The sequence below is a fragment of the Gallus gallus genome, chromosome 4, assembly GCF_016699485.2.
Source record: "Gallus gallus isolate bGalGal1 chromosome 4, bGalGal1.mat.broiler.GRCg7b, whole genome shotgun sequence".
In the NCBI taxonomy this organism is placed as follows: Eukaryota; Metazoa; Chordata; class Aves; order Galliformes; family Phasianidae; genus Gallus; species Gallus gallus.
In genome coordinates this window covers 1,709,062-1,734,032 of record NC_052535.1, presented here as the reverse complement: position 1 = coordinate 1,734,032, position 24,971 = coordinate 1,709,062, and the positions used below count along the sequence as shown (strand labels likewise).

At 58.8% G+C, this 24,971-nt stretch overlaps 1 protein-coding gene across 2 annotated transcripts in view; it reads left to right on the top strand.

Moving 5' to 3' along the window:
- The first annotated feature begins 6,320 nt into the window (after positions 1-6,320).
- The window catches only part of MID2 (midline 2), a 48,048-nt gene continuing 29,397 nt past the window's right edge, over positions 6,321-24,971 (top strand). Inside the window, exons 1-2 of one of the 2 annotated variants that reach the window (XM_015278376.4) lie at positions 6,321-6,407; positions 14,835-15,556. In XM_015278376.4, the coding sequence (XP_015133862.2) occupies positions 14,891-15,556 (666 nt within the window). In that variant the 5' untranslated portion in view covers positions 6,321-6,407; positions 14,835-14,890. Of the gene's footprint in view, positions 7,301-14,834; positions 15,557-24,971 lie in introns of both variants that reach the window. The other variant, XM_004940585.5, reaches the window with a different exon arrangement.

Genomic DNA, 24,971 nt, shown 5'->3' with positions numbered 1-24,971 from the left:
CTTATGGGCATTCATTGCCACATGGCCAGCACGAGCCACCCGCACCACCTGCCCCACACGTCTCCCTATGGTCCCTTCTGGAGGCTGACTGCTATTTATGGCTTTATCACAGACACGAGAGCATTTGGGCTCGCTCCTCCATGCAAGCAAAACCCCAAGTTTTCTTTTAATCTCTCTGTGCAGAACGAATGCTGGCTCACCACTCTATTTTTAGCTTCCCTGTAACGAGCGGCGAGAGGAGCAGCATGTTGATGAAGAGGGCTATTGCATGGCACCTCCCAGCATCTCTGTGCTTGGGGGGCCTCAGCTGCGGGGCTGAGAGCTGCTGCTCACCACCGCCCCGCCGGCTCAGGGCTGCCAAAGGGGCTGGGGAGGCACTGAGATCTGTTGGTTCCCAGCAGTGGGGTCTTTTGGGGCAGAGAGAGCCCACCATGGCAGGATGTTGGTGGGTACATTTGGTTTCTCTTTGGCTTTAGAACCACTGAGTCATTAAGGTTGGAGAAGACCTCTCAGATCACCACGTCCAACCCCATCCCTTCCCCGCCGTGCCCACTGACCACATCCCTCAGTGCCACGATGTGCTGCTGCTTTGACTTGAAGGGTTGAGCCCACGTGTGAAATTCCTAATGGGAGGATGAAGAGGAGCCCTGGGCTGGGAAGGAAGTGCTTCGTGCCATAGTGCTGGCAGTTGTCCTGGAGGGAGATGACGAGGCCTGGATGCAAGGAAGGGCAGCATTCTTTGTGATGTGCTACAAGAGGAGGAATGAGCCTGACCCACATACATGAGATAACATGGTCCTTGGCAAAGCAACGCAGCAGGGGGGGATTTTTGCATTCATCAGAAACCCAATTCACAAACAGACGCACGAGGACACAACAGCTTCAGCACAACCAAATCCAAACTCCAAAGCCACCAAAGCCACCTTCCCTGTTCCACCAGCAGCCGCCTCCGTCCAAGTCCTGATGCAATGGGTCCCAGTCAGACGCCTCCTCTCCCCGCTGCCATGGGCTTGTGCCACACCACGCTGCCAACGTTGTGCTGAGCCCCACTGCCACCAGGAATGATGGCAACGTGGCAAACTGTGGGTTTCTCCTCCGGTGCTCTGCATTAGCTGAAGCCCAGACAAGTCTGCTGGGTGCTTTCCCTGCGCCCCAGGGCTGCCAGCACGGCCCTGGCGGCAGGGAGGTCTCTGATCCCCGTGCCACGTGTAGGACATGTTGGGACAGAGTCTGTCTGGCAGCTGTGGGGCTCCAGGTTCCTGGGCACGGCCCCATGTCCCCACCCTACAGTGGGAAATGTGGGCAGCCAGCAGCGAGCACGCAGGGTGCAAAGCATGAGCCAGGGAATATCGGGGAAGCCAGGCCAAGAGCAGTGTGGGATGGGAGAGGAATTTGTGTTCCCACCCACAGCACACAGCCTGCTGCAGCAGGGATGTCCTGGGTTTCCTTCTGTAGCTGATCCCAGGGCAGTGGGGCTTCAGGGAGCTCTGCGTCCTATCTGGGGGACAGAGGTGTTCTCCTGGAAGACCATCACAAGGAGGTGACAGCACCTTGCCTGGGGACAGGGGCAGGCAGAGGGCACGCTCCTATAGGGCGATAAAATCACAGAATCATTACGGTTGGAAAGAGCACTAAGGTCATCTAGTCCAACCATCAACCCACCCCACCGTGCCCATGGTCACCAGCACCTCCAGCAGCAAACTGGGTGGCCACCAGTCCAATGGGGACCTACCTGAGAGGTGGGACACGCAGTGGGAAGGGTGCATGCAACCAGGGCAGGACACGGAGGGAACGAGCAGCCTCGAAGCTTGTGTGCCCTAGGGATCATCACCCAGCTGTCCCCAAGGCATCCCTCAACTCAGTGTGAAGATGTGGGGCTATCCCTGATCCTACTCGGGATCAGAGCTCAGGAAGGAGCTTTCTGTGGGGGTCCTGCATCCCTCAGAGCTGTGACAGCTGGAAACCACCAGGATGGCTAACGTGGGGACCTCTGGGGGGGGCACTGCTTTGGTGAAGCCATGCAGAGGTGCAGCTGAGGGCTTGCTGAGCGCACACCTGCCCACGCAGGGCTGAGTGGGGCTGAGCTCCCTGAGGGCAATGCTGCCTTAATCTGGAGTGAAAAGGTCGGGGTTTGCTGGGCTCCATTTTTCACCCTGTCCTCTCCTGACCCACAACAGTGCTTTGCAAAAGGTTTTCCTCTCCCGGAGCGGGGCAGGAGCCCCGCTCCGGGAGAGGAAAACCTTTTGCAAAGCAAGAAGCCCCAACAGCTCCCCTTCCCCTGCAGGCAGGTTTGGACTTTTCATAGAACCCAATGCAGAACGCTTATAGGAGTTGGAAGGGCTCTTTCCTTTCTGACCTGCAGTTTGCCAGGTGAATCAATTAGCGCTCACGGGCGGTCACTAATAACCAGCACACTCACTTTGCCCTCTGGCTGACCAGCTTGAGGTTGACGCTGGGCACTGGGCAGCGTGTTTGAGAGCTGGAAGTATGAAGCACAGCCGTGTGGTTGCTAAGTGGGGGCAGTGCCAAGGAGGTGCTGGCAGCTGGAGGCACACCGTGTGCGCATCCACGGTGCACGGGAGTGGGATGCGCCCGCATGCAGCCATGTGGATGCAAAGCAGAAAGCAAGATGCCCCAGCGCTGCGAAGCATGAGCAGAAGAGCATTTCCCTGCTCCAATGTGGCACCCATTGGAAATGGAGTTTGCAGGGAGTGCTCCGGCAGGCGTCTGCACGCCGGGTGCCAGCCCTGCTGCAGCACCCACAGCCTGCGCTAATTGGCATGGAAAGCACTGCTGATTGCTGATGGCTCCGGCTCAGATTTCACCCTGGAGGAGCCCAAAGACTTTTCTGGGTGGGGTGTTGGAGTGCCGTTGGTGTTGGCCTCGTTTGGCTCTCTTTTAAGTTGGGAATGAAGCTCCTGCAGACGGTGGTGGGATGGAGCTGGGTGGCTGAGCTGCTGTGGGTGCACAGAGGTGTTTGGGGCTTGGGTTCCTTTTGGGATGCAGGAGGAGCTGGCCGTGCAGCCAGCATCCTTGTGTCTCCCAGCAGCATGCAGCCAGGAGCAGCACTGTAGGGAAGGACGCCCCAACTCCAGATATTGCTATGCAAAGGGAATCACAACGAGCTCTCAGCATCGCTTCTTCCTCATTGTGTTTCCCATAGAGGGAGGATCCTTCCTCCTGCAGCTGCTCTTGCAGCACCGATCCGTGTTCCCGCAGGCATTGGGCTCCTCGGGGTGCTCTGGGATGCTGAGGATTTGGGTGCCTCGGGATGTTAAAGCTCCTCGTTGGGCACTGATGGGAGGCAGAAGAAGCGGACCGATGAGGTCCCACAGACAGCTTCCAGGCAGCGAAACTCCCGTGGGCTGTGGGGTGAGGGCGGTTTCTGGGGCTGGGATGGGCTGGAGCAGCACTGAGCTCACCCCACACCGCACTGTTCGACCCCACGGCTGCTCCCCCAAAGCACTGTGGTTGGGGCTCACGGGGTGCCTGCCTCACCCACAGGGTGCAGGGAAAGAAGATCAGGCTTCAAACCAGCTTTGATGCTGCAGATGTGGGGTGTGAGAAAGCCGTGCAAGCACACTGCCGTGCTGGTGGGCGACCATGGAGGCGGCATTGCCCACCCCAACATGAGGAGGGGCCCCAAAAATCCCCCGTATGCCTCATCTCATGTGGGCTGGGCTCTGCCTCCACCAGTGCCAGCAGCAGTGCCACCAGCGGGTGGCTGTATGGGGACATATAAGGCCACCAGGCTCCTGGGAGCACTGGGCAGGGAGCGGGGAGGGCAGAGTTCAGCACCCCATTAGGGCTCGGTTCCCCCACATCTGCTGGAGAGCTGCAGCTCTGCTATGCGGCCGGTGGCACCCAGGCATCCTGGGGTCACAGTGAAGCCACAGAGAGAGCTGTTCCTTTTGCCATCAGCATCCCTGCACCGCGCTGTGCTCCTGCAGCACACGGAGCAAACCCTTGTGTTGGGCTCAGGGCAGCCCTGGAAAACATGCTTTAAAATCCTAATTGTGATCTCGGTATCCCTGTGCCCCTCTGACCCACTCAGCACCACATGACCCATGCTGCAAATCACCTGCATCACAAGTAATTACAGCCCGGCGCTAATAAGCGAGCAAGAAACCCGTAATTATCCGCAGAAGTTATTTGATGATTATTATTTTATTTTAATTAAGGAAGAAAAAAAAAAGAAAGAAAGAAAAAGAAACACCCCAAACCCACAGGACCTCCATGGGTCTCACCGCAGTGACTCAGGGGGAGGGATGGGGCCGGACCCTGGCAGTGGGGCAGGGCTGCAGTGGGGCAGGGCTGCAGCACAGCCCGTGCTGTGGGGGATGTGGGGCTGTTTCTTCTCAGCAGCTCAGATGCCCACTGCAGCCCTCCCATTGCCCTCTCTCTGCCCAGCGCTGGGATGCTGAAGGATGGCGGTGTGGAGACCCACGGCGTCTCTTGGATGGAAGAGTTAATTACCCTTGTAATGAGCAGCGTGTGCTCTGCGTTAGGCAGGGAGGGAGGAAGAGAGAAAGGAAGAAGGAAGGGAAGAAAAGGATAAGTGTTTTGAGGTGTGTAGGTGATTGGGGGGAAAAATGCAGGTCTTCAGCACTCTGGGAGTAATGTTACTGATTTTATTCTAAGTCAGACTCAGGTCTTACTGAATGCGTGTGTGATTTGTTCCATTATTAACAGCTGGGCGTGCTTTACCTGCTGGTGCCTGAGGTTGAAACCAGTGGGAGATGTGAGCAAATGCAAAAGGGCTGTTCTGAGCGAGCTGGGAAGGGTGGGAATGTTTCTGTAAGGTCAGGGTAGGTCTTGTGGGGTTGTTGTGGCTGCTGCAAGCCAGTTGCTCTTTTGCAAGGCACGGAGATTGCCCTGCAGCATCCTGAAAGGCAGCGTGGAGCACTGCAGGAGCACAGGGCTGGGGAGCGTGGGTGCAGTGGGGGGGTCTTGAGGGCATTGCAGCCCTCCACCAGACAGAGCAGTGCGTGCTGCTCCCTCAGGGGGGCTGTGGGGTCCCAGCTGCTGCAGGCTCTCCTAAAGCCACGTCCCATGCCAGCTCCCAACAGATGCGAGCATTTCCCTCCTGTGGAAGGCAGCAGGATGGGTTACACGCAGGCACGATGCTGCCAACACAGCCCGTTGCCTCTCCTGGAAGAGCCGTGCACGGGGATGGACACCTGCTTCGGATGCTGATGGCGAAATGGAAGCGCATGGCTGAGCCACCGATCCCCAAAGGGGTGTTGGGCAATGGGTGCTGAGCCAGCACAGCCCGTTCCGGCCGTTCCACGGTTTGCTCAGCATGGGAAATCGGGATCAGGCTGTGAAATTCCAGAGCTCAACGTGAGGTGGTGCAAAGCATCCACTTCCCATCCCCGAGCAGCAGCAAAGGAGGAGAGAGCGAAAGCCAGCAGGTGAGGGGAGGCGCTGGGGAGACCTGGACAGCACGAAGCCACCAAAACACAAGAAGAAGAGGTGTTGATATCCGTGCAGGGGGAGCTCATCTGTCCCTGCTCATCCCTAGAGCTCTTCTGGAAGAGGGATCGAATGTTTAAAGGACCTCTATTTTCTCCACCACAAGAACAGATATGAGAGGGGGAGCCGTGCTTTAGAATCGCCCACTGAGCTCCCCAGGTGTGCGGTGTGACCGAAGCATCTTCATTTTCCATTGGTGGGATGTGGATGTTAATGCACGCCGGGACCCCCCAGTCCCAGCAACGCCCTGGGTGTGAAAAGCAGGGAACCCCCTGACCCAAAGGCACCGACATGGGAAGGGTGCTCCAAAGCACCCCGACGCGGGGCGGCCGGAGGTGATCTCCTCACCCCTAAGGAATGCGGCTCACCCCGCAGCGGTTGTTGTGTCGACACGGAGCTGCCCTGCTTGCTCCACGCGGTGCCACTCGGTCCCTGCTGGCCCGGGGTCACCTCTGCCACCCGCAGCTCAGCGCAGGGCACGGGTTTGGGGTCACTGCCGGCGAGGCGGCATTCCCATAGCAAACTGGGTTGGGGGCGAGCGGGGGGCTGCGATGGGGCCGCTTGTTTTCCGCACGGATATATGCAATAAGGGCTGATGCGGCTCAGCTGCAACCAGGAGAGCCATCCTCGGTGAGCGGTGCGGGAGAGGGGTTTGAGGCGAGGATGGGGCGCGCGGTCGCTGTGCAGCTGCCATCCCCCCTCCGTTTCCCAGCCCTACGGGGGCGGTCGGGCCCGGCCCGGCTCGGCCTCACCTGGAGCGGGCGGGGCGGTTGGGGGTGGCGGGGCGGGCAGCAGTTCGGTCCCGCCTCTCCCTCTCCCCCCCCCCGCCCCGCAGCTCCGCCGCCGCCCGCCCGCGCCGCCGCCGTCTCCCCCGCACCGCCGCCGCCTCCAAGATGCCCGGGCAGCGGCGGGGAGGCTGCCGCAGCCCGCTGGTAAGGGGGGGGGGACACCGAGACCGCGTGGGGGGGCACTGCGGGGAAAAAAAGGGGGGCAGCCCCGCCCTGGGTTTTTTAGGGGTTCCTGGAGGGTTTATGGGGCTCCTCCATCCGGTTATAGGGCGGGCGGCTCCGTGCTTCCGTGCCGGCCCTTTTACCCCGGAACCGTCCCGCTGCCTTTTTGATTTAATTAATATTTTTGGGGGGGGGTGCCGGTTTTTCCCCGTAGCCGTTCCGCGGGGTTCGGCCGTGAGATCCGCGCTCCCGCCGCCCCCCCCCTCCCCCCGATCCGCTGAAGTTGAAATGGAAGCGGACGCCGAAAAGAGCTCTCCCGGCTCCCCAAAAGCGCAGCGGAGCGCGGAGAAATGCGCACCGGGCATCGCGGGCGCTGCGCTGAGCTCCGTGCGGCGCTGCCGGTCCCGAAGGGCAGCGCCGGGTGGGTGCTACAAAACGCGCCCCAACGCCGCACGGTGCCCCAACCCGCTCCCCGTTTCCCCCCCGCCTCCACCCCCGGCCCGGAGGGTCCCGCAGCGCTGCGGGGTTTGTGCGGGGTGTGAGATGCGGGAGGCGCTGCCGGGCGGCTGCAGGTGCTCCGTGCTGCGTTCCGGGCTCGGGTTTTTTTCCCCCCCTCCGCTTTCAAGAGCGCTCCTCGCTCGGCTGCAAAACGCTGAGGGGGGGGTTCGGCCGGCACGGAGGGATTTGCGTTCCTCGAGGCCGCCCATGGGAAGTACGCAGCGATGAGGAGGAGGAGGAAGGCTGAAGGGAAGCTGCCTCGGCCGGGGCAGGTGCTGGCGGGGCTCCGGAGCTCCGAGCGTGCCGCCTCGGATCCGTGTGTTGCTGTTGGTGTGCCGGCAGGCGGCATGGGATCGTCCCCGGAGCGCGAGAGATGGGTCGGTGACTTTGTGTTGGTTTTGTAGCGGGGTCATCTGTCCTTCTTGGAGCGGGGGGAGGGGGGAGGGGCGCGTTCCCAAGCGCGCTGTGGGTTTCTGCGCAGCAAAGGGGTGATTGGAAGTGTGGGGCTTTAGGGTTTGGGGGGTTCTCTTTTTGAGCCTTTCGGGTCGGCGCCGGACCCCGGAGCCGTGTCACACCTCGGGGTGACAGCTGTGCTGTGTCACTGGAAAGGCCACAGCCCCCAGCCTGGCACTTTGCTGCGCTCCATGCCCAGCTCTTGCCGAATTTCTCCTCCCCCCAACTAAAGCAGGCTATAGCCTGCCCCCTGCTTGCCTTTTCCCAAGCAGAGGGAATGGCGTGGAGGCCAGCGAGAGCCTCCTTTGGCTGTCACCTCTACCCACGCGGTGGCTTTGTGCCCCGGAGGGGGAGCCCTCTATCCCACACCACCTCCCCCCCCCCCCACTCTCAGTCCTCGTGGTCACCCCGGCTGCCGGGATGTGCTGGGACAGGGCTGCAGCATGGGGCAGTGGGGTCTGGGGCTGTGGGGGGATTCCTGGCAGCCCCACTGGGTTCCAGCAGCTCCCTTCCCACACTGCCGGGCGGCAGAATAAGTGCCCTTTGTGCCGCCGGACGCGCTGCCCTTTCTTCGGAAATGGCCCATTGTGCAGCCTGGAGGCTCCGTCCCTCTGCCTGTGGGTTCCTCCCCAAGCAGGCAAACCCAACGTGCCCAAAGGGACGCCCCATTCCTGCCCCCTCCTTGTGCCCACATCCCTTTCCCTGCCATGCTCGTGGCATTCGGAGCCGCTGTGCCCGGCGTGCCCCAGCATCGCACCATCGCCCGGTGCACGGAGCTGGGGCTGCACCGCATGGGGCTGAGTCCTGTGCATTACAGCAGTGCAGGAGATGCTTTCTGCAGGCCCCACGTCGTGGGGTGTCTGCCAGGAGCAGCCCGGCTCGCCGGCTTCCCGTGGCGTGGCTCTGGATTGGGAAATGAAAGGGGCTCTGTGCCTCCACGGAATACCATTACCATTATTTATTGCTGGAATTTGTGTCTCACAGGGGAATTAATTGCCGGCTCTGTTCGTTTGGGTCTCGTTTCGCCAGCCACGCGCTGGGGGGAATGGCCTAGAAATTAAATGTCGTTTGAATATGCAGACTCAGTTCTGAATTGGTCGACCAAAGTGGGGGGAAAAAATGAACTTCAGGCAGAGCTCTTCCTGGAGCTGAGCTGGAGCGTCGTAAGCATGAGCTGGCCCAGGGTCTGCGTGGGAGCAGAGGGAGCGTGCACGTGTACAGCTGTGTGTGCACAGCAGGAGCTCAGCATCCCACGGCCGTGAGGAGGGAGCTTGGAGGTGGGTCAGGCGCCGGCGTGGGCTGCCCTGGGCGGGGACCCATCGGAGCTGATGCCCGGGTGCTGCTATCTGATGGGGTTTTGGGGTGGGAGACCTCGTGGTGATGCTGTCCCTCCTCGGGGGGACACCCGGACACCTGAAATCGCAGAGCTGTGGCAAAGCAAGCAATGGGTGCTATGCTTTTTTAGGGTGGATGCACGGGCCCAGGCCTTTACCTCTGCTTAGCACGTTCCCCCGATGGCTCCCAGCTGCGCGTTGCATCACGGTACAGCTGAGGCATGCTGGGACCTGGCCATGGCTCTGGGTGCCTGCCTGCCTGCCTGGTTTTCATTCCCCCTCCCAGGAACGCACTCTGCTTTGTGCTTGGAGCTTTTCCCTGGCTGCAGGGAAGGGATGGGGGAAGCAAGGAAAGGTCTGTATGCCACGCAGCCGTGGCTGCTGCCATCCTCTTTTGCTCCGTGGCGATGCCCCCCGGGGCCACTGATAGCCCCGGAGCCTCTGCTTCCTCCTGGGAAATGTGTTTCTTGATGAGGAGGGGCTCATTTGAGCTCTTGTTCCATCCTTTCCATCATTTCTCCTGGAGAAAGCCTCCCGGAGAGGCTGCATGGAGGCAGTGGGTCCCCGAGGGTTTGCATGGGGAGTGCCGAATGCAGAGGGTGCTGCAGCCCCTGGGCTGAGTGGGTGGGAATACTGCTTACCTGCTGCGGTGAGGGTAAAAGGGCTGTCCTGCTCTGTGACTTGGTTGAGCTTTAGAAGAAGGGGGCCCTGCTGGTTGTGCCCATAGGAGCTCGTGCTGGGTGCTCCTGGCCCCGTAGCTCCGTGTGTGCCACGCTGGCTTTTTGGTGGCACGTGGTGTGCCGTCCTTTATCCACGTGTTTCGTTTTCACCTCCGTTATCGGCTGGCTGAGGCTGCGTGGCGGCGTGTTGGAAGGGGGGTGATGGAGGTGGGCTGCAGCCTGAGCCAGGCTTGATGCGGTGGTGGCAGAGCTTTGAGCCTTGCAGCAAAACCCCCGTGCATCCCAGGAGCATCTGTGGCCATGGATTTACCACCGAGCCCCAAATGATGAGCGGTGGCTGAGTGATGTCCTCCCCATGGCAGCCCCTGAGCCCGCGGTGGGGCGGCCCCCATATGGGGCTGTGAGCTGAGCCCTGCTGCTGTTCCACCGGTCTGAGTGCCTCTTCCTGAGCTGAGCCCAAAATATCTCCTACCTGCATTGTTCCCGTGTGGGGGATTACTGCTGATTGCTCCCCATTGTCCTCAGTTCCTGCAGGAAGCCCTGTTTATCTTACCCACTGGGCCAGGAATGCAGCCCCACGCAGGCAGCGCGGATATATCTAAACTTAGAGCTGCACAATGGCCTTTGGATTTCCTGACTCCGTGGCATCTGTCACATCCTGGCGTGGTGGTTTTGGGGCTTCGGATGGGGCTGAGCTGTGCGGCCACCAATTAGCAGGGCACAAGGGCAATGCGGTGGCTCTGTGAGCCTGGGCTGGGCACTGAATAGGGGCAAAGCAGTGCTCAGAGCTGGGCACGTGTTGTGGTTCGTTTTGGGATGCACCATAGGGACAGCTGTGAGCTGATGGGCGCTGTGGTGTTGGTGGTGGGGTGGGCAGGAGGAGCCCCTTGCTGGGGCCTGGGCTGTCCTCTGTCCCTTCATCTAGTTGGAGAGCTGCTGGCTCCTGTTGGAAATAGTAATGCACAGCAAATCGAGCAGCACGAAAGTGAGGAACTTGGAGGAGGAGCTCCAAGGGGGTCTGAGGCTGCATGCTATCCCGATATAGCATGGGGAAACACGTGCAGGCTGGCCTGTGCTCTTTAAGAGCAATCTGCCTTAAGGATGTCCCACAATGAAAGCTCCTTCAGCGCACGCAGGCTCTGAGGGTCCTGGGGATCATGGCTGGCTCCATACTGCACTGTTTGCTTGTAGCAGCTGGATGCAAACATCATCTGTGCTGGGAGACACACAGGAACCCCAAGCTTTGCATCTGGCTCGGTAAGGGAGCTGAGCTTCCATGGGGCAGCGGCACAGCTGTGCGTCTCCGCACCCCACACATCTCCATGCAGCATCCATCCCCGGGATGAGAGCTTGCAGCCGTGCCCTCCCCTTGTCCTTGCAGAGCTGGAGCCCTCTGGCTGCTTGCGAGGCTGCAGCACAGCTCCAGCTGCATTGCTGCTCACCCAGGGCTGTGTGCCGTGCCCCTGTGCCAGCTCTGTGCGCTGAGATGCTCCTGCTGGGCTCTGGGCAGGTGGATTTCTTGCTGGTCGGGTCCGGTGTTTCCAGCAGGCTGAGCTTTAATTAAAGTGCCTAGAGAGCAAGAGGGATTTGGCTCCCAGGGTGGCTGGGTGCGCTGGGCTGTGAAGGGGAATGGCAGCGGGTGGGGGTGGAAGGAGAGCAAATGGCTCCAGGATGGGTTGTGGTGGGGGGGGGGGGGGGGGGCGGTGGTGGGGTGAAAGGTGGTGGGACTGTGGGTCTGGGGTGGGGGGACATGCACAGCTCCATCTGTTGTGGCGGCTGGGCCTGGGTGCTTGCAGGATCTGTGCTGATCCCAAGTAGCACGTCATGGGGCTGGAAGCTGGTACTGGGTCTGCACAGACCCCATGTAATGCATTATGGTGCTGGCACCTGGTGCTGGGCTGCACAGATCCCAAATAGCACGCTATGGGGCCGGCACCTGGTGCTGACTCATGGAGCTGCTCGATGAATGGAGATGCGTTACGGGGCTGGAAAGAGTGAGACAAGGGGGAAATCCCAAAGAAGGCACCTGTGGAAGAATGGGAGCCATGCACAGCAGGGCCGGGACCCTCCAACACCACCGTGTTGGTCGCCGGGTGTTGTGTGGGGTTGGTGTATTGGGAAACCCCCTTTGCTGGGACGGGGGAATGAAGCACAGCACCCCCAGCAGTGATGATGGTGCAGGGCCTGGCACTGCTGGGAGGAGGGGGGGGTTGTGCCACCAAAGTTAGGGAGCGTGGATGAGGCTGACTGCCGTGGGGCTGGGAGTGACTGTGGGGCTGAGGGTGGCCGTGGGGGTGGGTTGCTGTTGGGTGGGGGTGTTGCTGTTCCTATGGTCTTCTTCCCGGCTCCTTTTCCTGAAGGCAACAAAAAGCGCACAGACGACGGCTGCCCGTGTCTCCTACCCTGCTGTCACGGAGCCAATTAAGGAAAGGGTTGCCATATTTTTATAACTTACATATATATATATATATTTTAGTCATCAGGGTGGAACAACGCAGCGTATTTTGTAAGGCTCGTTCTTGGAAGCGGCGGAGCCCTCCTGGCTGCAGTTATTTCCTTGGGGAGGAGAAAAGAAGGAAGAAAAGGAAAGGGGGGGGGGTGGGGGGAATAAAAGGGAAACTCGTGGTTGATGGGCCTGAAGGGGCTGCGCTCCCCACCTGTGAGCACCGGAGGGCTGCCCTGGACAGGAGTGGAGTGGTTTTGCAGCACAGAGCTGTCCTTGGGGGTGTGCAGAGCTCCCTGGTGGGGGGGAACGGGGGGACCTGGCAGAGGTGATGGGGTGCCGCAGTGATCCTCGGTGCAGTTCCCTGCTGCACCCCATGGGGCCGGCGATGCTCTGGGCTGGGCTGCGGGCTCGGGATGCTGCTGGTGAGCCGGGCTGGGTGCAGACGTGGGGCGGGTCGGGGTCTGCTGTGCTTCCCCTGTCCCTGAGCTGCTGCTTTCCTTGTCTGCCTGCTGGGAAGGGGAGGGGAGGATACACGGAGCAGCACGTGGGGATATGTGCCACAGAGTGCTGAGCAGCCGCCACGCATGGGGAGGATGCTGCCCGTCTGCTTCATTTCAGGGCTGTTTGCAGGCAGTCACATCCCAGCCCGGCTGCCCGGCGCTCCCCTATGGCCCTGCTGACCCTTGGGCACAGTGCTGTGCTGTTTGTAAACCCCCGTTCCCTCCTCGAGTTGTTTTTATTTGTAGGGAGTTAATGACTATCAACAAAGCAGATTTTAATCTGATCGGTTTCTTCCTCGTCCCGGACATCAAAGAGAACATCAAAGCGTGCAGCATGAAAGGCTCCGGAGCGCCTGATGCACGCAGGTGCAGCGCCCACTCTGCATGGCAGCACGGTCTGCAGGGCTCCTTGCTGTGTAAAGGATGCGGTCCTGGGGGAAAACAGAAGTTAATGTGTGAATGGCCGACAGGGCCAAAGCGAAGGGGGGAGCTCAGAGGAGAGGATGCTGTGCTCTGCGCTGAGCGTCGCAGCAAAGCAGGGGGTGAACTCCGTGTCCCAGGCGGTTTGTGGCACCGTGGAGCCTGCAATAAGACTGCTGCAGCACTTACGATACATGAACGTCCCGTTGCTTAATGTCACGAGCCTCCTGAGCCGGAGCAGGGAGGAGCTCGAGCTGCGCGGGGCAATGAGGACAGGCAGAGTGGTGATGGTGTTTGCTGTTGGGAGGCGCTTGGAGGGCAGGCAGAGCCGTGAGTTAACAGGAGGGGATGCAGGGTGGTGGGAGGCGCTGCACGCCCCGGTGAGCTGGTGTGGGGCTGCAGCGTGTACCTGGGGTCTGTGAGCTCCTGGGTGATGGCTGCCTTCTTTCCTGGGGTAGAGGTGAGCAAAGAGAAGGCAAGCAGTGGGCACAGGGGGTATGATGTGCAGCTTCTCCTGGGTAGTTTCTCCCTGAACTTGTGGACTGAATTGGAAAGCAAAAGCTGGAAGCTTCTGAGGGCTCCTGGAGGGGTGGCTTTGGGGCTCCGTGCACACCCCCTGCCCTTTGGGTACCAGCACTGACATCCCATGGGCAGACTCCCTCACAGGTGTCCCCCACCCCGCAAATTTCAGCGAGACCCCCCCCTCCCATCCTGCCCCTTCTGTGCATCCTTGGCTGCAGTTTGCATTTTCCACCGTGGAGCATCCCCAGCAGCCGCAGTGCGGGGCTCCCCCAGCCTCTTCCCACCTAATTAAACGCTGCCTCTCATTTGCAGGAGACGTTTCCGGGCTGGTGCCGAGCCTGTGCGCTCACATGCTAATTCCGAGCAGGCTCCTCCAGCGCGTTCCCGCACCGCAGGGAAGCAGCGGGGCTGGCTAATTGATTGCAGTTTCGCCAGCGGCACGGGCTGCTCGCCTCTAATACAGAGCAGACCCGGAGGAAGCCCACCGCCGTGCCCCTCCTCGTTAATTAGTCCTTGCTACCGCACACAGCCGCGCTGTAGCTGGAGGAAAGCATGCGGTTTCTCTTGTTAGCACCCGGCGGGCTGTTATTCTCTTCCACGTGCAAGCTTGCATTTTGGGGACACTCCGGCAGTGGCTTGAAAGGAGCTCGCTGCAGGCCTGGAGCTGGTTTTCCCCCAGCTGGAGCTGATTTGGGCATCATTGGCTTGAGGACAGCTGAGGGCCGGGAGCCTGCAGCCTGTAATTTGGCTGCTCTTCCTTCCCTGCTCCTAAAAGTGGGCAGCTGGGAGAGAGCTGACAGCGCCAGACCTCAGGATGCGATTCAGCTCTTCTCCTTCAGCTAAACGAGGAGGGGCCGTGCAGCCACCAGGGAAGGTGTTCGTGGCCTGGCTTTGCCCTCGCAGGTGTGGGAAAGCAGCACGGCCCCTGCTTGCTCTCTTTTGGCAGCGTGGAATCGTGTGGTTTCTCCTATTCTTGTTCTTGGCCGCGCTGTCCGAGTCGTCCCTCCTGGCTGGGGTGGCAGGTGATGGAGAGGCCCCTCCTCGTGCTCCCAGTGCGTCTCCCATCCTGCAGAGTTCCCTCACGCTGCTACCAGCTGGGGGCCGGATTGGGCAGCACTGGGGTGCAAAGGATCACAGAATCGCTCAGGTTGGAAGAGCCTCCCCAGATCCCCAACCCCAGCCCACCCCACCACGCCATCCCCACGGCTCTGGGACACCTCAGGGTGACCCCAAAGCTCCCTGGGCAGCTGTGCGGTGCCTCACCGCTCTTTGGAGCTTTTCTCGTACCCAACCTGACCATCTCCTGGCGCAACTTAATGCCATCACCTCTCATCCTATCACAGCTATCTGGGAACAACAGCTATGGGACCGACACCTCAGGGTGACCGCAATGCTCCGCGGGCAGCTGTGCTGTGCATCACCGCTCTTTTGGGGAAGGATTTTTCTCCCAAAGAGCCCCAGAGCTGTGCAGATTCGGGTGCTCGTGACCTCCCCGTGGGGGGAAGGAGCCGCCTGGCTTTGTTTCTCACCCCCCACCTCTGCTCTCCCCCCGGCAGGTCACAGACCAGCTTCCCGGGGTTTTGAAGCTGGATTGGGATCGTTTTAACTAAAGATGGAAACACTGGAGTCCGAATTGACCTGCCCAATCTGCCTGGAGTTATTCGAAGACCCTCTGCTTCTGCCCTGCGCCCACAGCCTGTGCTTCAGCTGCGCCCACCGCATCCTGCTGTCCGGCTGCTCCTCCGGCGAGAGCATCGAGCCCCTGAGCGCCTTCCAGTGCCCCACCTGCCGCTATGTCATCTCCCTCAACCACCGCGGCCTGGAGGGTCTCAAGAGGAATGTGACGCTGCAGAACATCATCGACCGCTTCCAGAAGGCGTCGCTCAGCGGCCCCAACTCCCCCAGCGAGAGCCGCCGCGATCGGCCCTACCGCCCCAACCCCAGCATGTCGGTGGGCGGCGAGAGGATCGCCTGCCAGTTCTGCGAGCAGGACCCGCCGCGGGATGCCGTCAAGACCTGCATCACCTGCGAGGTGTCCTACTGTGACCGCTGCCTGCGGGCCACGCACCCCAACAAGAAGCCCTTCACCAGCCACCGCCTGGTGGAACCCGTGCCCGACGCGCACTTCCGAGGCCTCACCTGCCTGGAGCACGAGAACGAGAAGGTGAACATGTACTGCGTGGCTGACGACCAGCTCATCTGTGCCTTATGTAAACTGGTGGGGCGGCACCGGGATCACCAAGTGGCGTCGCTCAGCGACCGCTTCGAGAAGCTCAAGGTAAGGCTGTGTGGTGGCTGGGTGCGCTGCGGGGACCCGCGTGGCGTCTCCGAGGTGGGGGTTGGAGCTTGTGGGCTCCGCCACGTTCTGCGTTTCCAGGGCTGCTTTGCTGGTGAGAGGCTCTGCTGCTCATCGGCTCCCTTGGGTGTGGATGGAGAGAGCGGGGAGTGTGCCTCTGCTCAGCAAATGGCTCGGAAATAGGAGTGCTCTGCTAGCGTCGCTGGCCTGAAAAAGGATCTGGCGTAGCAGTGGGCTCCCCGCAACAAAACTTCATGTTTAGGTGAGAGATGAGATGGAAATGAGGGGATTCTCAATGCGAGAAAGACACTGAGTGTGCCCCGAGAAGGGCAAGGAGCTGCGAGGGTCTGGAGCACCAGCCCCATGGGGACGGGCTGAGGGAGCTGGGATCATTCGGTTTGGAGAAGAGGAGGCTCAGGGGAGGGCTCGTGGTGCTCTCCATCTCCCCAGAAGGAGGTTGTGGCAATGTGTGGTCAGTCTCATAGCTGTTGTTCCCAGATAGCTGTGATGGGATGAGAGGTGATGGCATTAAATTGTGCCAGGAGATGGTCAGGTTGGGTACAAGAAAAGCTCCAGAGAGCGGTGATGCACCGCACAGCTGCCCAGGGAGCGTTGGGGTCACCCTGAGGTGTCCCCAAGCCGTGGGGATGGGCATGGTGGGGTGGGCTGGGGTTGGACTTGGTGATTTCGGGCTCTTTTGTGACCTGAGTGACTCTGTGATTGAGGCAGAAGGAAGCAGGGATGGAGCTTGCCCTCTCCTGCCCCAGCACCCCAAACGGCTCCTCTGTCCTTCGGCCTCCTGCAGGACACCTGGCAATGGGCAGCGCACCTCCAGCGCTGTTGTCCCATTCTCATAGCCACGAGCTGCAGAAAGGAGCGGTGGTTTTCCAGCCCCCCTCACTCCACCCTGTGCCTCATATCGATCCACAGTGAATCCCTGCTCCCGTGCTCACAGAGAGCAAACTTCAGGCAGCCCTCTGGGGTGCTCCGAGCTTCATTTCTATGCAGCGCCTGTGCTGGGGCTGAATACCATGCGAACCCGTGTGGATGATGTTTGACCTATATAAAGTTAGAAATCCCTCTCTGTCCCCCACGCGTTCTCTGTGAGTCTACAAAACGGTCTAAATTCTCTCTCTCTCTCTCTCTTTTTTAATATTAAAACAACAGAGCTGGTCCCATCCGGGGTCGCGGCGATGGGGCTGCGCCTGCGGTTGTGTTCCAGTTGCGGCCCTTCTCCAGCACTTCTTCCTCGGTCCCTTCTCCCGTGATGTTCTGGGCTTGTGCTGCCCCAGAAGTGCTTTTCTTGGCTCATTCCCTCGTTAATTCCTCAGACAACATCGATTTTTCTGCTCTCGCGTTTCCTGAGGGCAGAAGAAATACTTCCATCACTTGCGAAAATGGAGATGACTTCTCCCGCGCGCTCCGGGTTGATGAGAAAAGGGAAGAACAAAGCTTTCTCTCCAGGCATCCGTCTTCCTAGACGGATTGTTTCCCACGAGCTGCTTCCCAGGCAGGTTTCCCACCTGCCCTTCCTGAACCTCCCAGCCCTGTGCTGGTGACACAGCCCCTCGGCGTGCCTCACCTCCGTGTCCCCCTCTCAGCGCCAGCGCAGCGTTCCTCGCTTCAGAACATTCTTTTTCCATGAGGAAACGTCTCAATTAGCAAATTGGAAACCTTAGAAAGGAAGGTCCGTGGATGTTTGCGTGCAATAGGACCCCGGGACAGGAGTTGAAGCCCTTTTCCTATTTCCCCATCGTGTCGGTGAGCCAAGCAGGCTCATGTGAAGGCAAAAGCCCCGACGAGCTAAGCTGCCGCTCCAACCAAACCTGTGCGCGTTGCCAGAACACCCCCCGTCCGTGTTTAAATAACAGTCTTAAGTGATTTTGGATGAGGAGGGAAGCTCTCCTCTGCTATAAACATTCCCCTGTGCTGCTCATCCAGCATGGGCGGATTCCTCGCTCCCTGGCAGAGGAGCAGCTCTGCTGGCACGGTGCTCCATCAGCCTCCCGTTCCCCCTTTCCCTCTCGCAGGTGGGAATCGCCCGGGTGAGGAGCGTTTGGGGATGGATGTGGGGTGTGAGCATCCAGCTGGGGCTGCAGGGTGACTCCAGGGTAACCCTCCTCCTGCAGAAAGTCCCCTTCCCTAAGGCAGGCTGGTGAATCTCTGCTTTACCCCTCGCAATGCGAGGAGGGAGTGGGAGAACTGCATTTTGAAATGCAAAGCTGCATCTCTGCCTGCTCAGCCGAGCTAAGAGGGATTGAGGTTTTGCTGCCTGTGTGAATGCCAAATGAACTGCAGTGCAAGCCCCGTCCACGCAGGCAGAAATGCCTCGTCCGAGTTGCACTCTGCTGGGGCCTCAGATAAATCTGAGTGTAATGGACTGCAAAGCATGGAAAATCAAACTGTGCTGACCAGTGCTTCTGCGTGGCTTTAAGCACGCTGGCGCTCAGTGGTTGGTTTGAAAGCTAAGCGATGCGTGGTGGAAACTTCTTCCTTTTGTTGCTCTTTGCTCTGCAGTTGCTTCAGGGCTCTGGTCGATATGGCGTGGCTGCAGTGCTGCCCTTGGCTGGGCAGCCTCTGTGCTTTTCTTGTGCTCTTCTTTGGATGCCTTGTCCAACAACATGGGGTCGATCCTGAGCCAAGCTTTGACACCGGAGTCAGTGTTTGCAGCTGCTTTAGTCCTCATCCACTCGCAGCCTCAGTCCATAGCCCTGACCGTGGTTGGGCCCTTTGCTCCCAATGGGAATGCTTGGGCTGCCCTGCCCACCCTGTGCTCTGCAGCCCCACAGGAGCTGCCCTGCAGCACGGCTGCCCACAGCTTTCATCCTGCTGTTCCAGCTAGCAGCGCCTTCCAGATTTATTATTGTTATTATTGCATGTGTGTGATGGAAACTTGGAGCAAGTGACTTAATTTGTCCAAAGCACCGTGCGTTCCACAGACCTCTTTGGTGAGGGAGGGTTCTTTGTAGGATCCCAAAGCACTGCAATCCTGCACGCTGGAGCCAGGACCTGGGCATCTCCAAAATGTCCACGTGCCATTGCAAGGTGTTTTAGGACCCACCTCTACTCCCTTTAAGGTGTGTTCTGTTTCTGTTATTCCGTGCATCTCCAACTCCGCGTGTTTACACCCCACTGCTTGCCCAGGGCGCGTTGCTTTCGGGTGCTGTTCTTGCTCCACCAGTTTGTGGAAGGCATCTCTCTGCCCTGCCTCCTCCTGCAGCTCTCCCTGCACAGCTCTGCTCCCGGCAGATGGGCAGCATTGCATGCATGGGATGCTGCGAGCGGCCCAAACCTGCAGAGGCTCACCGCTGTCCTTCCCCATGTTGTTAGGGGTGGGAGCAGCCCACCTGCTTGCCTCACCAGCTGTAAAATCAGCACTAAGAATGAAATGAAAAGCAGGGCTGGGAAGGTGGCAGCGCACAGGGTTGCTGTGTGAGCTCTGGAGGCTGTGCAGCAGAAGGAGTTTGCAGGAAGAGGGGTTTTGTGCCATCTGTAATGCACTGCTTTGCTTCTCCTCCTGCCCCACTCCCTTTGCAAGGGCCGGGTCGGGGGCAGCTCTCTTTGCTGCTGCTGAGATTTCTATCGATCGACGTGCTGGAAACAGCCAAAAACATTCAAATAAAGCAACGCTTTCAGCCCTGCTCTTTGCTCCAAGAGGAGCAGTAAGCCGCCTCCCACCACGCTCTGTGCCTCCGGTGCCTTATCATCAGCGCGACTGGAGCTGGAGAAATGTACTGAATAAATCCCTGTGCTGCACAGCTGATGTGCAGGGCAGTGATGGGCACCACGGGGCTCCTCAGGGGGCGGTGGGATGGGAAGAATGAGGGCAAGGAGCCTCTCCTTGGTGCAGAGCGTGGGGCTTCTGCGCCTGGGGACTGAGGGATGTGTTCTCGCTTGCACGGGGTGAGTCACTGAGATTGCTGCTTCATTATGATTTACTGTACTGCCATGGAGCTAAACTGCATTTTATATGTGTGTGTGTGTGTGTGGTTTTGTTTGTTAATTTTCCTTCTCCCACGTGCGTACAGGAGCTGAGAGCAGGGTCGTTGCTCAGGGGATGCCACTGGTGTAGATGCACAACCTCTGGTGCATTGCGTGCAGCGCTGGGCTGCTCCCACAGAGGCAGCTCTGCTTGGGCTGCTTCTCTCCGGGTCCAGGCTGGAGATGGAGATGCAAAGCCTTGTGGTTGGCTGTTTTGGCATGGGAGACGCCAGGGTGGTTTTTTAGTGTGATGGAGGTGCGGGCTTAGGGTTGCTCCCGTTGCATCCATCCGGAGCACCTGCATCCATGCCAGCGTGGCGTTGCTGGGATTTGCCAGGAACACCCATGTGAGGTGTGCTGCAGGCACGCGCTTACCCATGGAGCATGGGTTGCATGAAAATGCAAAGCTTTCCTGGCTTCTTTACCCTGCAGTGGGAAAAGGGATCAGTGCGTGGCCTCACGTTTGGTATAGCTCCCAATCTGCAGCATTAGTCACTCTTTCTCTGATCCTCTGTGGGTCAGAAGGACCAGGAATCAGCACTGAGCGCCGGGTGCCTTGATTTGCCTCCCAGGGATCCCATCTATGGGCAGAAGGTTGGATTTTTTTAGCCAATTATTGTGAATGCCCCTTCCCTGGAAGCACTGAAGGCCAGGCTGGATGCATGGGGCTGTGAGCAATGGCAATTAGCTGGGTGGGAGCAGGGTGAGAGGTGATGGCTGTAAGTTGCACCGTGGGAGGGTTGGGTTGGATAATAGGGAATGCTTCTCCAAAATAGCGGTGACGCAGCAGCACAGAGTGCACAGGGAGCAGTGGGGTCACCTGGAGGTGCTCCAGAACAGTGGGGATGTGGCACTGAGGGCGGTGGTGATGGGCACAGTGGGGTGGGTTGGGGATCTGAGAGGGCTTTTCCAGCCTTAATGATCCTATGATTAATAGTAGGTGGGGAAACCCCTCTCAGGCCCCATACACCGGCTGGGGGGTATGGAACGTGCAGAATTTCCTGCTCAAAGGGGCTTTGCCAGGCAAAGATTTGTGCAGCAGAGCAGGAAGCACATTGCACCTCCAGTTACACAACGCTTTCCCTTGGCAGAACCTTGGGTTTCTGGCCTTTGGGGAATGCTTTCTTGCTCCAACCCCCAACATTCTTGGTGTTTGAAGCGCGCCAACGGGCTTATGGGAGGAGAGCCATGGAAAGCAGAATGGTGTTGGAAAACACACATCCTGCTCCGGAGTGATGGGGTGGATGGCAGCCGTGGCCCCCAGGTCCAGCAACAGCTTGGGGCTCTGGGGTGCCCACCCCGTGGGCTGCCCCTCCCTTTGGGTCTCAGTCCTCCTGCTGTTCTGCACAGCTCTGTCGAGTTGCTCTGCTCCTGGAATGATGATCAAGCTCTGCAAAAATAACGAAAGCAGCAATAATGAAGAAAGGGATTTAAGTGCATGCGAAGTCCAGCGTTGGCTTTGGCTGCCTCCTGCGCTGGGTGGGGGCATGGTGTCTGTCAAACAGGCTTACGTGGGAGATGAAGAGTTGAGCAGTTCAATTTTCTATTTCTGGACAAGGGGAATAATCTCTGATACATAACACTTCTTCCTCGCTGGAACAAGTCTGTGCCAGTCCTCGAGCTGCAGCCCTGCAGTCTTTCAAGCCAGTTTTGGTTCCCATCAGCCCTAATCTTCGTTGCATCCAGCCCTTGTCATAGGATGGAACAGCTTTTTATTTTCCTCTTGTCACCAGATTTATTAGCAGTTCAGCTGCTTTCGTGCTACGGTTTTCTTTCTAACATCTCTCCGGAGGCTTCGGGTTGGAGTTCCCCATTGCCGTTCCTCAGTTCCCACTTAGCGCTGCTTTTCCTCTCCTGCTGCTGCTCTGCAGTCCAGACTCTTGCAGGGCAAACTCCACGCGGGCGTTTTCCTCCCTGGCACAGCACGTCTGTTTCCTGAAACAACTGCAAGCTGTTATCATTTCGGCGCTTCTGTCTGCTGGTGGCTGCAGGGGTGTGGGGCTGAGCTTCCGCTGCTTCCGTTCTGCCTGAATAGGTTTGCTTGGGAAAATGAGAGCGGTCCCACCTTCCAAATGAAGCACGCCGGGCTGGGGGTTGCCAGGGCTTTGCCCAAAGGTGGGACAGTACCCCCAGCTGGTTTATCTTGGCTGTATTCTTGGCTATTTTGCTGCCTCTCCCCCCAAAACTCACAGCACCGACCCCACGGCGTCGCCCCCAGCTCTCCATTCCCGGTTATGGTTATGGTTCCTGCCGTTCCTGCCCCGCGTGGATGCTGCTTATTATTCAGGATGTGTTTCGTTCTGAGCCCTCATGAATATGCAGAGCGTTGCATTAGCACGGCTCGCCTCGTTAGGCTGGGGAAGGCACGGCTCGTGTTGGCTGCGCTCAGCTATTCCCTGCACACCCGCTCACTCAGAGGACGTGTCCCGCGAGTTTCAGGGTCTTCAGTAACTCTGGGTGATGTGCACTCGGATAGATGGCACAGGGATTTGTGAGCAGGCTCGAAGTCACGCTCCGAGATGCTGCACATTGCTGTTGTTATCACGTTAAGCGCTTAAATAGGCGTGCAGGCGTTATTAGGTGATTTCACCGTGACGGTTGGCGTGCTGCTTTTTGGTTTTGTTTGTTTAGAGGGGAAAAAAAACTGATTTCAGTATCCAATCAGCGTAATGGACCTTGTGTAGAAATGGATGGACCATAGCAAGGTGTGTGCTGATCAAAATCCCTCCATGCTGGGGCTGCAAAAGGACCTCGAGACCATGCGATTGGAGAGCTGCTGAGCTCCTGCTCTGCTCTTCCCTGCAGGGCAGCACTTCCAGCCTTGCCCTCCTGCACACACCTTATTTCAGCCGTTCCGAGGGGATGGGGAAAGCAGAGCCTCTTGGGCTGACTTCCAGGCCTACAAAATCTTGCACCCCGTCGCTCTGCAGAGCTCCTGGTTCATGGGTGGCTGCGGTGGGAGAGCCCTGTCCTCATGGGATGCCCTGACTGCATGGTGTGGGGTGACAGCGCTGGGCTGGCACCGTACTGTTCTGCAGCATGGAGCAAAAGGATCACCAGATGTGAAGAGCAGAGATGTTTCAGCTCTATCTCTACGCATTGGGGGTCCCTTCAGCTTCTGCCAGTTGTATTCCTTTAACATGGGATGCTGTCCTGCCCAAATAGTGCTCCTGGGATGGGATATCTGGTGCCATCGCCGCTGTCCCATCAGCCTGGTGTGTGCAGGGCTTCCCTCACCATGCCCTGTGGGTACACCCGGGGTACTGCAGCAGCAAGGGGTGAGTTGGAGCATTAAATGCTCTTAGCAACACATGACTTTTCCCCTTGGGAAAGCTGTGGGGAGCCCCCCGTGCTCGTATGGGCATTGCTGATTTATGGGGTGCGCCCACGGGCTGTGCGCAGGAAGGCGTGCGTCCTGCACAGCGTGCCAAAGCAATAAATCCAGATTCCTTCCGTGCTGCTTGGATGGAAGGGGCTTTTGGGAACCGAACATCTGGCATCCGGAGGGGTCCAAGAGAAAACGTGCATGGGATGTCCTTCTGTGTGCGCTGTCGAATGGGGATGGTTTGGAAATAAAGGTCAGGGGCGAAAGAGAGTGCTGCGCTGCAGCTCCAATCCTGGGGTTTGTGCTGGAGAGGGCTGAGGAGATCCAAAGTCTGATGTAATAAGCCTCAAGAAATGACCCCCATTGGCCTCCCGGGAATGAATTCTGTCCTGTCCGTGCGCTGATGAAGGGGATGTTTTAATGAGCTTCAGGGTAGTGGGGTAAAGGGTGTCTGCAGGCGGCATTAACGAGACGGAAAGCGCTTTGCGATGCGTGTTGGTAAAAGCTCGTCTTAAAACGACTGACCCTGAGTACTTCCATACTGCTGCAGTGCTGGGAGAGCGGGGTTGGGATTAGCAGTGGGTGGAGGCTGCTGGGTTTATTGGGTGCGAAAGAGGAGAGCTGGAGCTCCTCAGGCAGTGGCTGCAGGCAGCGCTCCGGGCAGCGCTGTGGAAGTTGGAGTTCTGCAGTAGGGTCTGGAGATGCTCTACGGGGCCCATAAGTCAGTGAATCTCAGGGTGCTCTGTAGGTCCCCATTTCTTTCCAACCTCACTTAGCTTCTGCAAAAATTTCTTACTAGAAGCTTCTCACACTTGGTTCTTCCATGGGAAGCCAAGCGAGTTGGAAAACAGAGCTTAGAGATAGCACTGGGGGGAACAGAGATAGCTGGGGTGGAGGGTGTCTGCATAGGGTTGTGCCTGCAGCCTGAACCACCGACAGCTGTGAGGTCAGGGCAGGTGAGAGGGGGGATTGCTGTGCCTATGGGATGCAGAGGTGCAGCACCATCTGTCCGTTTGCACGTGATGCTCGCAAGGCTTGGGTGAAGTTCTCTCATGGAAATAAAACCCGAGAAGCCCCCTGGCCTGTTGGCTGGGCGTACGGCGCAAACCAGCTGGCAGAAGCAGCGATGGGCTCCCAGCACAGGGCTGATTTCCTGCAGCTGACCTGGGAAGCAGCCCTGCAGGAGTTGTTCATGCAGCTGAAATGGGTTCCCGGAGAGCAGTGCTGGCTCAGCTGTTTCCCCGTGCAGCACTTTGATCTGACAAGCAGAGGGGCTGTAAAGTCTTCACCTCCACAGAAGGTGAGCTGGGGATCAGGGGATGCTGTCAGGGCCACTTGTGGCTCTGGGATTTGGGTCATCTCCTGAGCAAGGGCACCAGGACAGGGCTGGGCTCCGGGAGATCTGCCCTCCCCAAAGCCTCTGTTGCCCTTGAGAGGCAACCATGGCTTGGCTTGAAAGGGACCGGCGCTGAGGGCAGCTCCATCTGCAGGGCAGTGGGGCCTCCTGAGCTCTCAGCTGTGTAGGGAAGAGCTATTGATTCCCTCGACCTGCCTTTCAGATGGAGCTGTCAGCACTGGGGCTGAACATGATGTGCCATTAATGATTTGCTGTCTCAACTCTTTGTCTCAGTATTGGCCCGCTCACCTTTCTGGAGGTGAGACACAGAGGCCACGGCACTGGGCAGGCACTGCAGGGCAGGATGCTGTCTGCAGTTTTGAGTCACTTGCCAGCTCCAGAAGGCAGCGAGAAATGGCACAGAGGGGCTGCGTGGGTGACCTTTGGGGTGCTCTCCATCCAGGTGTCTCCAGGCAACATTGAACTCTTAACGCACAGCCTCAGGGCCTTTCTGTTCCTCGTGGGGTTTTGGCATTCCTGGTGCTCCCCTGACTGCATCACAGCACATCCCTCCCCAGCAGAGGAACACCTTGTGCTCATGGGCTCGTTTCCTCATAGCAGAAGGAGATGAGGCACGTGCAATGCATTGGCTGCGCTCTGGGCAGCAGAGGATGGCACCAGCTGTGCTTTGGGGCTGAGCAGGCAGATGTTGAGGTGTTCCAATCAGGCTTAATCAGTGACCCACACACGTGTGT